This window comes from Lygodium microphyllum, chromosome 1 (assembly GCF_053477565.2).
Source record: "Lygodium microphyllum isolate KBCC chromosome 1, Lygodium_microphyllum_v1.1.10, whole genome shotgun sequence".
Classification (NCBI taxonomy): Eukaryota; Viridiplantae; Streptophyta; class Polypodiopsida; order Schizaeales; family Lygodiaceae; genus Lygodium; species Lygodium microphyllum.
Window position 1 is genome coordinate 158,358,448 of NC_141135.1, and position 13,402 is coordinate 158,371,849.

The 13,402-nt window shown below is 39.4% G+C and overlaps 1 protein-coding gene across 5 annotated transcripts in view; it reads right to left on the reverse strand.

Moving 5' to 3' along the window:
* LOC148041871 (Nucleic acid-binding, OB-fold-like protein) overlaps positions 1-13,402 on the reverse strand; it is an 81,856-nt gene that overhangs the window by 17,938 nt on the left and 50,516 nt on the right. For 2 of the 5 annotated variants that reach the window (XR_015691676.1, XM_087683589.1), the window contains exon 5: positions 10,330-10,493. The exons of the other annotated variants lie outside the window; for them this stretch is intronic. Coding sequence is in view for 1 of the 2 variants with exons in the window: in XM_087683589.1 (XP_087539715.1) it covers positions 10,330-10,493 (164 nt within the window). In the remaining variant the exon portion in view is untranslated. The remainder of the gene's footprint in view (positions 1-10,329; positions 10,494-13,402) is intronic. 5 annotated transcript variants of the gene reach the window in all.

The window sequence follows — 13,402 nt, forward strand, 5'->3', positions numbered from 1 at the left end:
TGACCAGAACACAGTTCTAGAGGAGCTAGGATGCTATGCGGATCAGAGAGAGCATGTGGCTTTTGCTTCTCCCACTTATTAGAAAAGAAAGTCACTTGTGAAGCCTCTCTTTTAGTGGCAGAATTTTAGATATGTATTGCACACTCTTCAGCCCTTGGCCATAAGAGTCCTTGCTCAAGATTGCTCTTCGAGTGCATGTGAGAGAAATCGGAATGCCTATTCTCTCACTGACAGAAAGATTCGCAATCCACTTCGCACATGACATTTAGAGTGGCTAGTCTATTGCCGCACTAACTTACGCACGATGAACGCCATGATGATCATGGGTAGTCTAATACAAGTAAACGCTTACCCTTCTGATTAAGTCAAGTTTAAATTTGTTATTTTCAATTTTATACAAGTTAATAATTTAATACTTATAATCCTATGTCGAGTTATGTGCAGCGTGTAGGTGAATGTTGATACATTCAAGTTAACCGGTGACACTCTTCCAAGTGTACACCAAGAGGTTGATGCGGAGGAGTAGACCTTTGTGGAGCTCTACAAAGAGCTCATAGCAGCAAACACTCGTGACACTCGTAGTCAATGTGCTCATGGGCGAGGAGCCGAGCTGGAGTTGCAACACTTGCTAGCAAGGACATGGTCATTCGGCGCCCTTCGAGATCTACGAGGGATAGTTTGAGTGGTTTTCCAACACATGTGAACTGGGGCTTTGGTAGCTCTGACATCGTGCCTAGTGATGACATTTTCCCCTTGCCTACAGTTACACAGCCATTGCCTAGGGAGCCATCATTTGATGATGATGGTAATCTCATCAGTGAGGATGAGTATGACGTGTCTCATCATCCGATGCCGAGGGGTCATCTTCAAACTCTCTTGATGAGTATTCTAATGATGATGATTATGATGTATCATTGATGATCGTATACAAATTGACACATTCCACTCCTGACTCTTGAGTCCATCGTGACTCATCCGACTCTTGACTCCTATGATAGTTGTATGATGTATCATGTATGATCATTTATCTCATTTTGTAATGACATTCCTATAGCCTATTTTCACTTTAAACATGTGTCTTATGATTTATAGTTTTAAAAAGATTTAAGTTTTCTTTTTGGTACTAATATTGTACCATACCTTATAAAATCATAAGGTACCATTTGTAACGTATTTTATCGTACCATACCGTATCGTACCTTTCATACCTGACAACCATGATTCAATGTCTAGGGAGCCCAAGAGGACTGACGCTGATAATGGTGCTTTACAATTGCTTCGCATAGTTCACAAGTTTACTCAGATCTCTACTCTTGTGGAGACTTTTGCCCAAGTTATGAAGAATCCTAAGTTGCCTTGTTGGATTCTTTGAGGCTAGCAAAGGAAAAATCTGAGATCCTGATGTTGCTGGAAGATAAGCCACTAGATTTCAATCTGCAGTTCGACATTCCAACAATGCTACATGTTCCAATTCAGCAATCTGATTTTGTTTTGCCTATTGAAGTTAAAGGACAAGGTAACAAATGTCAACAAGTGCAACAGGTAAATGAGCAAGTCAGCCACCACTATATATGCATCCTTTTTAGTTGGAGGAGGCTCTATGTTTAAGGCTATGGCAGCCAATGCTCAAGGCTGGCCAAGGTCCTAGTAGTGGTCTACAGTCAACCTTGCAAAGAAATGTGTTTGCGGGTATGTAGACTAATCCAATAAATGGTATGTATGGAAATGTGGGCACTCATCCAGGTTTTCAGGTTGGGATGCAACCCCATCCACAAAGAATGCTTGTACTGGTATCTAGTCATGTAAATTCAGCATGAATAATTAAGAATCTTGGCCTAGCAGTTGGTAGTGCAAATCAGCCTAGACTATTGCAAACACCTATCTATAACAACTTCACTCCAAAGGAAAAAGCAAAAGACTATTAAGAGGGAGGACAATCACTGAAGCTTGAGACCTTCAATGGAATTCAAGACAGAATTAAAAGCTATCTTTCATCTGACAGTTTCACATACCTTATTCAGGTGGAAACAAGGTGCACAAGGCATGTACTTTTCTCAAAGGAGATGCACAACACTGGTGGACAAATCTTTTGGTCCAACAAAAAGCACCAAAAGATTGGATACTATTCCAGCAAGAGTGCCTATATCAATTAAGGGCAACAAATTGCAAAGGTCTGAAGGAGTACAAGAAGTTTTGGGATGCTTTGCTGCTTGCTACTCTTACATAGAGGTTAACGAGAAAGAAGAAGTAGAAAAGTACTGTTGTGGACTGACCAAGTGCATGTGTGACTATTGCCCAAAGACTAAGATGCAGAACGTATCTCAGCTCATTGAGAATGCTCTTGGGGCTGATGCATTGCTATGGAAAAGTTTTGGTTAAAAGACACAATAGGCAGAACGAAGGAAATGGTAAGACACAAGCACAGCATGAAGCTTTGAGGGCTGCCAACAAGTGTTTTATTTGTGAAGAAGATGGTCACATAGCATGTGACTGGTCCTAATAAAAAGAGGCCAGCCAATGGTAAAACATAAGCAGTAACACAACAAGAAGAAACCAACAATTAGTTTGTCCCGAATATGGTCAATGATAAGTCCAGTTCAGATGCTGCAAAGTTGTGCAAGGCTTGGGGTAAACTTCAGAGTGAGAAACGAGATGACCTGGATATTCTTTGACCCAGGTGCATGGCCAAACTTCACATCTTTAGAGTTCGTAGAAAAATTAAGCATTCATCCAGAGGACATGAAGCCTGTGAGCGTGGAAATCTTGGTTTCCCTGATCATGGTGAACTTATTACACCTATCATAAGGACACCGAGATTCCATATTCAAAGTTAGGTGCATATTGAGGAGTTCTACATCATGTAACTTGAGGGTGGTTATGTTTTGTTAGGTGGATGTTGGTGCCACAAGGTCTATGGAGCAGAGGACAAATACGAAAAAAAGATAACTTTAGAGCACAGAGTAAAGATTCATGTTTTGGATGTAAAACTGAAGGAGAATCAGTCCCATTTGTATTAGCTTCAGCTATTTCCAATATAATGAAAACAATCTTTCTCCGTATTTGATTTTTGCTAAGCAAAAGAGTGGTAATAAAGATGAGGTAAAGCAGTCTAAGTCCAATCGATACACGACTGATTTCTTACCATAGTAAAAAGAATGTTTCTTTGATTCTTGCCTAGAGAACTTCCCCCAAAAATGCTTGAGAGCCATCCCATCGCAACACTCCACTCAAACAGGCACCGTACAGAGTAAGTGCAACCCACCAACAACAGATTACGACACAAGTGGAGGACTTATTGGATACAAAGCCGATTCAGTCTAGCTCATCCCCTTTTTGTTCATGTCCTCATCTAAAAGAAGGATGGTTCATGGTGCATGTGCATCAATTACCGTGTCTTGAATAAGATTACCATCAAGAACCATTTTTTAAGTTGGGACCATGAAGCCCTAAATGAACTTGATTTTGGGATCTAGGTGAGTGTAGATGGTAACTTCTTCAATGTGTAAATCTTCAATGAGCTCTTCTTCAAGGATGATTTGAGTGGCTAATATTTGCCAATTGGCTATTTTTTCCAAATAAACAAAATTGACAATTAAAACTTAAGTAGATGTGCAATAACTTTCCAAAAGATTCACACACTTTGAATGTAATATATAGCACTTGCACAAGATTCACCACAAATTCTAAGAATATTCTATATTTTCCGATATATCTTAAGATTATATGAGATATTTTTTATATTTTGTTTCTAGAGTTAGTAAGTATTTGCCACAAATTTATTAGTCTGAAACACATAACTTCTTAAAGTCATCCCTACCCATGAACAAAACCAACACTGACAATAGACCTACTAGGAGCATAAATTGGGCTAACCATAGAATCACAAAGTATTTTAGGCAAGCCTTCAAAGAGGCACTTGAGCAACAAGTAGTGGCCAAGGCAGAGTTATGTTGATTGCTCAAAAAGCATTGGCCTTTGGGCAATTGATTGGCTCAAAGATGCAACAAGTGGGCACATGCTAAAGATGCCCAAGGCAAGACTAAAAGCACCACAGCCGAGCATGTAATGAAGCACAAGTGGTATGGAGAGGAGTCCGTACCCTCTAGCAAGTGAAGCCAAGCCCAAGGTCTATTGTGTGACTATTTTGGTTGGTAATTTATCAGCTTGGCATGCCTTGTCTCCAATAGTGAGATGCATGACATCATCTACATCACACTATTAGGGCTAGAGATGCTACCTGGCAAAGTGAAGTTCTAGACCCTATTGCTTCTAAAGCATAGTTTTGAGGAAGCATTGGGAGCCTCTCTTGTGGACCTTTGCATGTTTGGAAAGCCTGACATCAATTAAGCCTCAATAAAGATCCTCATTGTTCACCACCCGTGCTTGGTTTTTTTTTCCCAAAGAAGATTTATTGACAAAACCTGGAAAAAAGTTGAGGTGAAAATGTACAAAAAGTCATGTGAAGAACTGTTAAAGTGTATCATTAAGTACAATGTATGAGATAACTTCATCCTCATCCTTTCGAATGTGAGATGCAGCTAACTATGGAGAAGAGAGAAACTAGAGACAATGAATAGTAGACCGTGTGAACTCAAGAGCGTGTATTAGCTCAAGATTGCACAACTGAATGAAATTACAAAGTACAACTAAGGTCTAGGATTGACCTAACCACACATCCACACCCTAATTAGAGTTTGATCAATTTAACCCGAGAGTCTAGTGTCACTACATTTAAAATCCTAGACACACCATACTTTGACACTTTAATAAGTATCCACACCACACAAATTACATTGGGCAGTGCCTAGAAATGGCAAATTCTAACACCCCCTACAATACCAATGTGATGAAGTACAAGGATCATCAATCACCAAAGGGTAATAAGTTCAAGGACTTGTGAAAAGCCTCAAACTTCTCACGTAGTACAGCCTTGGTAAAAATGTTTGCAACATTTTTCTATGTGAAAACATACATCAAGTTGATCTCTCTTGCATAACATGAAACAAACTTTCCTTCTCGGATAGTGTAGTTAAAAACCTAATTAACCACTTAATTACAGCAATCAACAAATTCACAAACTGAAATGCACACCTAACCATAAAATCTTGAACATTGGACACCCTGTTGACTCCAAAATTAGCACCCCTTGCTATATTTCTTTATCTTATATTGCAAATGGAAGGAGTACAACTGAGATCATTTGATCTCTTGCACTTATCCAAGTGTCTCCTGCTATCAAAACTGACCAACAAGCCTCCAAACCAATTTGACCCTTAGTTTGCTTGGGGATTCACTTTCTCCCTACTCCTTAAAAGACAAATTCAGCCCTTAATTTGATATTGGAATTCCTAAATTTTAACTCTTGGAATTCAAGTCCTGGGACCTCAATTCTAAGCATGCATCCGAAGGAGGCCGTCAAAACCCTAAATTTCTTTTGTAAATTAGAATTCACAACAGAAATTGACTAAAATCTATTTCTCTGATGACTCAAACTACTGAAAAATGCTGGCATAACTTGAGAGGTGGCTAGGGGATGAGAAAGAATACTGTAGAGAGAGAAATTTCAAAGTTTCATCGCGAGAAACATTGAAAAGCTATGGCTGCCCTGCTCAAACAACCATGGAAGCTGTCACCTACAACTCAAGACCACCAGAAAGACTACTGGCCTCTCTTCTATGATGTCATCTGCACCAAAAGGACTTTGGGCTAATGTCACCTACTCCTGGAAGACTTCAAACTGTTATCACATGCTATACGACTCATCCATAGGGGTTGTAAATCACATCAACAACCTCTCCTTGCTCTCTAACAACCTCCTCCTCTCTCACAATGGCTGGAATAGACTTCCACTAGCCCCTAAAAACGTTTTTCCCACTTGCATAGGCAAGTTTTTGCCGAGTGGAAGCCTTCTAATCCCATTTTCTAGTAATATTCAGCTTATTAAATTAATTCTTGGAATATTAATTCTAAAAAATAATTTAAAATTTATTCTAGTGTTAAAAAATTTAACTTCACCAACCAATAATTGAATTCGTTAAACTAATTTGTCTTCCAAGTATCCCTAAGCAATTATTGACCCTTAGACTAACATTAACTAATTAATTAATGCCTAGTCTCTATTGTCACTACTGATAGTAGTGGCCAATAAATTGATCTAGGCCCAAATTTGACACCAATACGAGTATCACCTAGTACGTATCAAGCATAACGTATTACAACTTTTGGCTTTGACACCCACTGTATCCTTAGGATCCTTGGTCTGTTCACATGAAATAACTGCCATATACATGACGTGTGCTCAACAACCTTGCGCATTTCATTAATGGCTTAATCAAATGTTATCAACAAGATTAATCCATCTCAAAATTTCACATCCCCGTGACATAACATCTGTCTCTGGAATGGTGGTAGTAAATCTCAATGTGTTACGTGCAACCAACAATCACAAGATTTTATGCTACTACAATAGCACTCTCACTATCTCAGAAAATGGATGCAAAAGCCTTCAATAAAACATATAGACCAGCTAGCAATCTACGCAGCCATACACATTCAACTGTTGCCGTGAAAGCTACTAAAATCAATCTTCCTTCTTGGAAAGAATGGCAAATTGATTAAGCACTTAATTACAGCAATCAACAAATGAACATAACTTAAAATGCACAAATCACCTTAATAATCTCGGACATTCGACACCTTGTTCACCCTAAAACTACCATCCCTTTCGGTATCTCTTTAGCTTGATTGCTAATGCAATGAGTGCAAGCTAAGATTTACAATCTTCTTTGCTGTTCTAAAAGCCTCTTTGCTATAGCAACAATCAACAATCAACTTGGACCAATTAACCCTTGATTTTTCACCCGAGACTTGCATGAATGGAACCTCCAACTAGCCAAATGTTTCCTCAAATTACAATGAATGGGGTGGCATCTGAATTTCCTAATAATTACACAAATTTCAATTGCTGAATTCAATACACAATGCCTTCACCGATTGGCACGGGTCCCGAACTGGCCATTAAACCTTAATTTCTATAAAAATTTAGGGTTTATAAAATAGATCTCTGTGAAGTCTACCAAGTTTGGCTCAAATATGCTTGAAACTACTGAGAAAAGCTAAGATCTCTTGAGAGTGGATTGGAGAAGGTAAGAGAAAGCCAAGATAAAGAAGAATTTTGATTTTCTTCTCGAAAAAACCCTAAATCTTGCCTATTGTTTACTCCAACCTACATTTAATGCAATCACCTATACTGTCAAACATCTCCAAAATGTTGCTATCTGATCAACAATACTGTTGTCAACCCCTAGAAGCTAACTCCTTGTTGTCCCCTACCTACGGAGGCCCCCAAATGGCTGCCTTCTGCAACAAATTTTTGTTCTCTGACAGAAAATGGACAAGCAGCTCTCTTTGTCCCTCTTCCAAGCTATAAATTAACTAAATGGTTCAGACCAACCCCCAAAAACGTTTTCTCAGTTTCCATGGGTATTTTTGCGAAATGGCAACCTTCTAAACCCATTTTTCAGCATTATCCAATCACTTAATCAATTTTTAGATTAAATAATCCTAAAATTTTAATTTCAATCCTTCTAATCCTGTCCAAAACTAAATGTGTCCATCGGCTAGGCCATTTGCAACCTGGAGTAATCCAATCTTTGTTGACCCTTAGACTGGAATTAATTAATTAATTAATGCTAGTCCCTAGTCTCAACACCGACACTTATTGTCCAAATTTTTATCCCAGGTCAAAATTGACACCAACTAACCATCAGAGCCCAATTGGCATAACTTATCACTTTTACCTTTGACACCCACTATATCCTTGGGATCCTTGGCATGTTACCATGAAATAGCTGCCATATGTATCATATGTGCTAAAGAACCTTGCACACTTGATTAATAACTTAATCAAATGTTATCAGCAAGATTAATGCATCTAAAAATTTCATGTCCTCGTGACAGACGTCCCCCCTTGAAATCCCTACAATCATCCTCAATTGCATTATATTGTACCAAAGGAAAAGCATACTGCACTGGAATTTTCATAAGGCATCACACTCACAACATTGCGTATTATTGTCCAACCATACAACATTCCCCAAAACTCTTGAAATTTTTCAATCAGCATATACATGACATAAAATTGAAAATCAGTCCAGAACTATTACTAGAATCTCATTGGATGCATCCATAACTCATGTTTCTCAACTATTTTGACTATCAACTATAAAAAAACATCAATTTAGTATAAACCGTGGCTCAAATAATCAATGGCATTTACTAACATGCTATTATCCATGAAACCACATGTAAACTATTTAAATTTGAGTATAATCTGATCATAAACTGATCACTTACTCATCTCAAAACTAATCACAAATTGCTGCAAATGTGACCCCAAACTAATCATAAACTCATTGCAAAAATTGATGCAAAACTGATCCCAAAAGTAACCATAAACGGTTCTTAAGCTGATTAAAAACTGAGCTGAAACTAATCAGAATTTTTGTCTCAAAAACATCTCACAGTGACTAGTACACTAAGTAATGACCTCATGGCAAATATACTGTCAGCGTAGTACCTTGGATATATGCTCAATACATCGGAGATCCACTACATACAAGAGTTGTCCATAACTAGAGGAGTGAAACTGCTACCTTCCCCTTGAGCATCAGGCATTATCCCGAACCGCTGCTCTACTAAACCTGATTGAGCCCAAACTAAAGTCGACTCAACTGAACGGCATCTAGGTAAAGCTACAACAACCGAGGATGATCTGTCAAGTCATCCTCTTCTATCCATTTGGCATCCATTAGTGAATAATTCTGAAATTTCACCAAGTATCTCCTGGAAGCTTTACCTTTGACATTTCTTTATGTGTCAAAATCTACTCGAGTACCAAAATCTCATTGAACTCCTCAACCTCAGGCTGAATTTCAGCAAACATATCCTCTAGCACATCATCATGAAAGGGCCTTAGCAAACTAACATAAAAGGCATTTTGTATCAACCAATGTGGAGGTAATTTCAACTGATATGCCAACTTGTTAATCTTCTCCAACACCTGAAAGGGTCCAAAGTATCTCATACTCAACTTCGAATACAATATTTCTCTTCCTTTCATTTTTTTAAACCTTGCCTTTCCAAACGCAAAAATACATAATCACCCTTTGCAAACTGCAAAGCACATCTATATTGATCAAATATTCTTTCTTGCTTTTCCTATGATCTCTAAAGTGTATACTTTATCTTTGCATAGACTGCATCCGAGTTTTCCACATAATGGTCAATCTCAAATATCTTATCCTTAGTTTGCAAGATAGGTAGTACCTTTCTGTCACCCTCAACTACCTAAAATGGAGCTCTGCTAGTGGAACTATGCACTGCATTATTATAAGCAAACTCAACCAAGGGAAAATATTGCTTCCACTGTGTCTTATGGTCTGAAACATAGCACCTCAAAAGACCTAACACTGTGGAATTTGCTTCCTCAAACTGACCATCTATCTGCGGAAGGAAAGATGATGAGAATTTCAGTGTGATACCCATATTCTCAAAAAACCCCTTTCAAAATAAATTGATCATTGAAGGGTCTCAATCACTAGCAATCGACTCTAGCATACCATGATACTTAAAAATGTGCTGCAAAAATAACCGTGTCATATGGTCAGCCTCTATTTTCTTCCTTATTAAAATGAAATGGGCTTGTTTGCTAAACCTACAAATGATAGTCCATATACCATCATTTCCTTAGGTATCCTAGGAAGCTCAAAAACAAAGTGCATTGCAATGCTCTGTCAAGGCCTATCTAGAATAGGCAAGGACTGCAATAAACTCCGCATCTTTTAGCTTTCATGCTTTACCTTCTGACATACGATACATGTCCTAACAAACTGTTCTATGTTATGCCTCAAAGCTTGCCAATAAAAGAAATGCTCCGCTGCCTTGACCGCGGCATCAATACCTCTATGTCTTGCATACAGAGCAGCATGACTTTCAGTGATAACTCTAGGCCTTTAGTTGCTTTGTGACACAGTCGTCCATGAGTCATCAAAAATCCATCTCTTAGCACAAAGTGTTCGTGCCTCTAGCCATTGCAAAGCTGATCATAAACATTAGCAAAGTCTGAATCAATAACATAGTGCTCTTTCATGGCATTCAACTTAGTATAATAAAACCATGCTGATGGCCAAAATTTGTGGCTTACATGACAGTGCATCAGCCTCAACATTGTTTTTACCATTAATATGTACAATCTGAAGATGAAACATACAATGAAATTTTGCCCATTTCATATGCTTCTCTAACAACTTTGTCTGCACCAAAAAATACCTGAAAGTTTGATGGTTTGTCTGCACTATAAAATCAATCCCCAACAAATAGAGCTTCCATGTAGACAATGCATGAATTACAACCAAGAGCTCTTTCTCATAGACTTGCAAATTCTTTTCTGCACCTTTGAGAATTTGGCTCGCATACGCCACAACTCGGCCATCCTGCATAAAAACAGCCCCAATGCTATTACCACATACATCACATTGAACTACGAATAACTTTCTTAGATTAGGCAACAAAAGCACATGATTTAAAGTCATCTTTTCTTTCAACTTTTCAAATGTTGGAATTTTGCACTGCTATCCATCTAAATACCACATCCTTCTTGTGCAAAGCATGCAATGGAGATGTAATTTCAGCCAACTTACATAAAGACTTCTTGTAGTAAAAACATAAACCCAAGAAGCTCCGAATCTAATGAATATTTTTTAAAGGTGGCCATGATCGTATTGTCCAAACATTTGCAAGGTAAATGCAAAAACCATCAGCAGATACAATATGTCCCAAAAAGTGGATTTTATGAAAAAAGAATTCACTTTTCTTGTCATTGACAACCAGCCTATGCTCATGTAGCTCATTGAACACAATGTCCAAATGTCTTCTATACTCTGTCTCATTCTTTGAATAAACAATCATTTCATCAAATGTTCACAAATCCTCTATGTGGCTTGAAGATGCGATCCATTATCCAATTAAAAGTGAAAAGAGCATTCGTAAGTCCAAAAGGCAAAATAAGAAACTCATACAACCCAAAAGATGCCCTGAAAATTGTCTTGGATGGCACGTCTACCAATCTAATGTATATCTAATGATATCGACTTCTCAAATCTATAGACCAAAATATGGCTGCTCCCTACAATCTATCCATAACTTCAGAGCACGATAATCAATGCACATATGCCATAAACCATCATTTTTCTGCATCAAAAGCACTCGAGAACAAAAAGGAGATGACTCAGGCTAAATCAACTAGAGTCCGTCTCCTCTGTTAACCTTTTTCGACATTGGTCCACATAAACAAGCTTTTTGCAATAGTGGCATGTTCCATTTTTCCTCCCTTCGTCAGAATCTTGGGCAATCTTGCCAAATGACTATCCTACATCAACCTTAGGCTGATTTTTCATCTATTGCTTGCCTTTGCCCTTGCTTTTATGGCTAGAGAGCATAGCTACATCACGTGATCTCATAGCCACGTTCTACACAGTCTATTCCTCTTGCAAAAGAGACCGGTAACTCCATGGATGTGAGGGACTATTATGTCTCCCTTCAAAGACAAATTCAATGAAGTGTGAAAACCAAGATAAGACTCTCAAAGAGAGTTTAGGGTAATGGTGATCATCTTCTCGTCAGTCATCACCTCATCAATATTTCAATAGCTACTCTCTCAAACCCTAAATGTAAGTAAGGTGATTTGTCATCGCATCACCCTCATCCATATGTGTATTTGCCAATTCTCTTCTAAGGAAAGAGATTATGGCCTCATTTCACGCTACAAGCACCTGCTTAAGCATATCCCAAGCTACCTTTGACGTCTTATAAGATCAAGTATGAGATATTATTGCCTTGTCGACAAAGAGAGCAATCAAGGATAAGGCATGTCCATCTTTAGAGTCCCATTTCCTTTGTTCTTCTATAGGAGGAATGTGGGGCAGAAACAGGAGCTTCTTACTATCCTCTAGCCCCTCTTTGACATGTCTTAGGTGCAAACCCTCATGGTCTAGTTGAGTCACCGGTCACAAACTCCCAAAGACCCCTAGCAACAAGTAAATTGCACACCATGAAACTCCCAAGGAGTAGTTGGTGCCATCCAATTTGTCCTCCTGAGCAAAGACACTCAAAATCATTGCTATGGCCACTCTCACCCTATTGAGCCATTGCTACAATAAAGTGCACAAACTTTAACCGAACACTTCCAAGCTGAAGCGCAAAATGTAATTACACGAGTACCAAAATCCCAACACAAGAGAGAGAATCAATCACAAATTTGCCTTAAATGCCTTGTAAACCATACCAAAACTATTATAAACAGCAAAACACTACTATATCTTGGAATGTGTGCCCAAAAAGTCAATCTCAACAATTTAATGTTGTAATCCCCAAATTTTACCAATTTTCTATGCCAAATGTGTGTCAAACAATGTTGTACTTGCAATTGTTTGCTAGTTTGGGATCTGTGAAGCTCCAAAGCCCCAAATTTCCCCCAAGAAATTTTGAGATTCAATGAAATGTCACCTTGAGATGTGCGTTGACAGCAACCAGCAACAACCAGACTGCACCTCGAGATGCATGCTAGACCCAAAAATTGCAGAAGCCCCAAATTTCTCACACAAATGTCAAAGAAATTGTTTGACATTGCAAATTTCAATGGAGATTCGTACGGCACTTCAAATCGGGTAAAAGCCCCAAATTTTCCGTGTGTTTGTACCTCCTCCGAAAGCACGTCTGGGCTGTCCGAGAGGTGCAATGGTGGTGCAACTAGCGAAGCAAGCTGCAAGGAGTGCTGTGTTGGCACACAGGAGGCAGCTTTTCTGGCGGCGGACTGAGGCAGCAGGTGCGCTGGTGGCGCAAATAGGGCAGCGGGTGGTGCAATGCAAGGGAGGCGGAACCTGGTGGGCTGCACCATAGAGCTAGGACTGGGCAAAGCTGGAGCAGCAGGTCATGCTGCTGCTGGCGCTGCTGGCACTGCAGGTAGCGCTGGTGGTGCTGGCAGCAGACGTATGCAGGGTGGTGGGAGCAGCTGAGTGCTGCTGGCGTCATGGACAGGTAGCATGAGGCAGCTGGCGGGTGCAGCGGTGCTGCTGTCAATGCAGGCAGAGCCGGGCAGACAGGGCAAAGTGCTGCCGTGCAGCATTGTTGGCGAACTTAGCTAGGGCTGATGGAGCAGTAGTGGCAGCTCATTGAATTTCAGTAACTCCTCCTACACGAGAGCTGAGCCGAGCTGGCGGCAGCATGGACCACGAGCGGGTTGTACCAGCTGATGGTGATGAGACGGAACCCACATGTGTGACTCTAATACCAAAAGTGAGATTTAGCTAGCAATGGAGGAGTAGACAATGTGCTAAAGAGACTA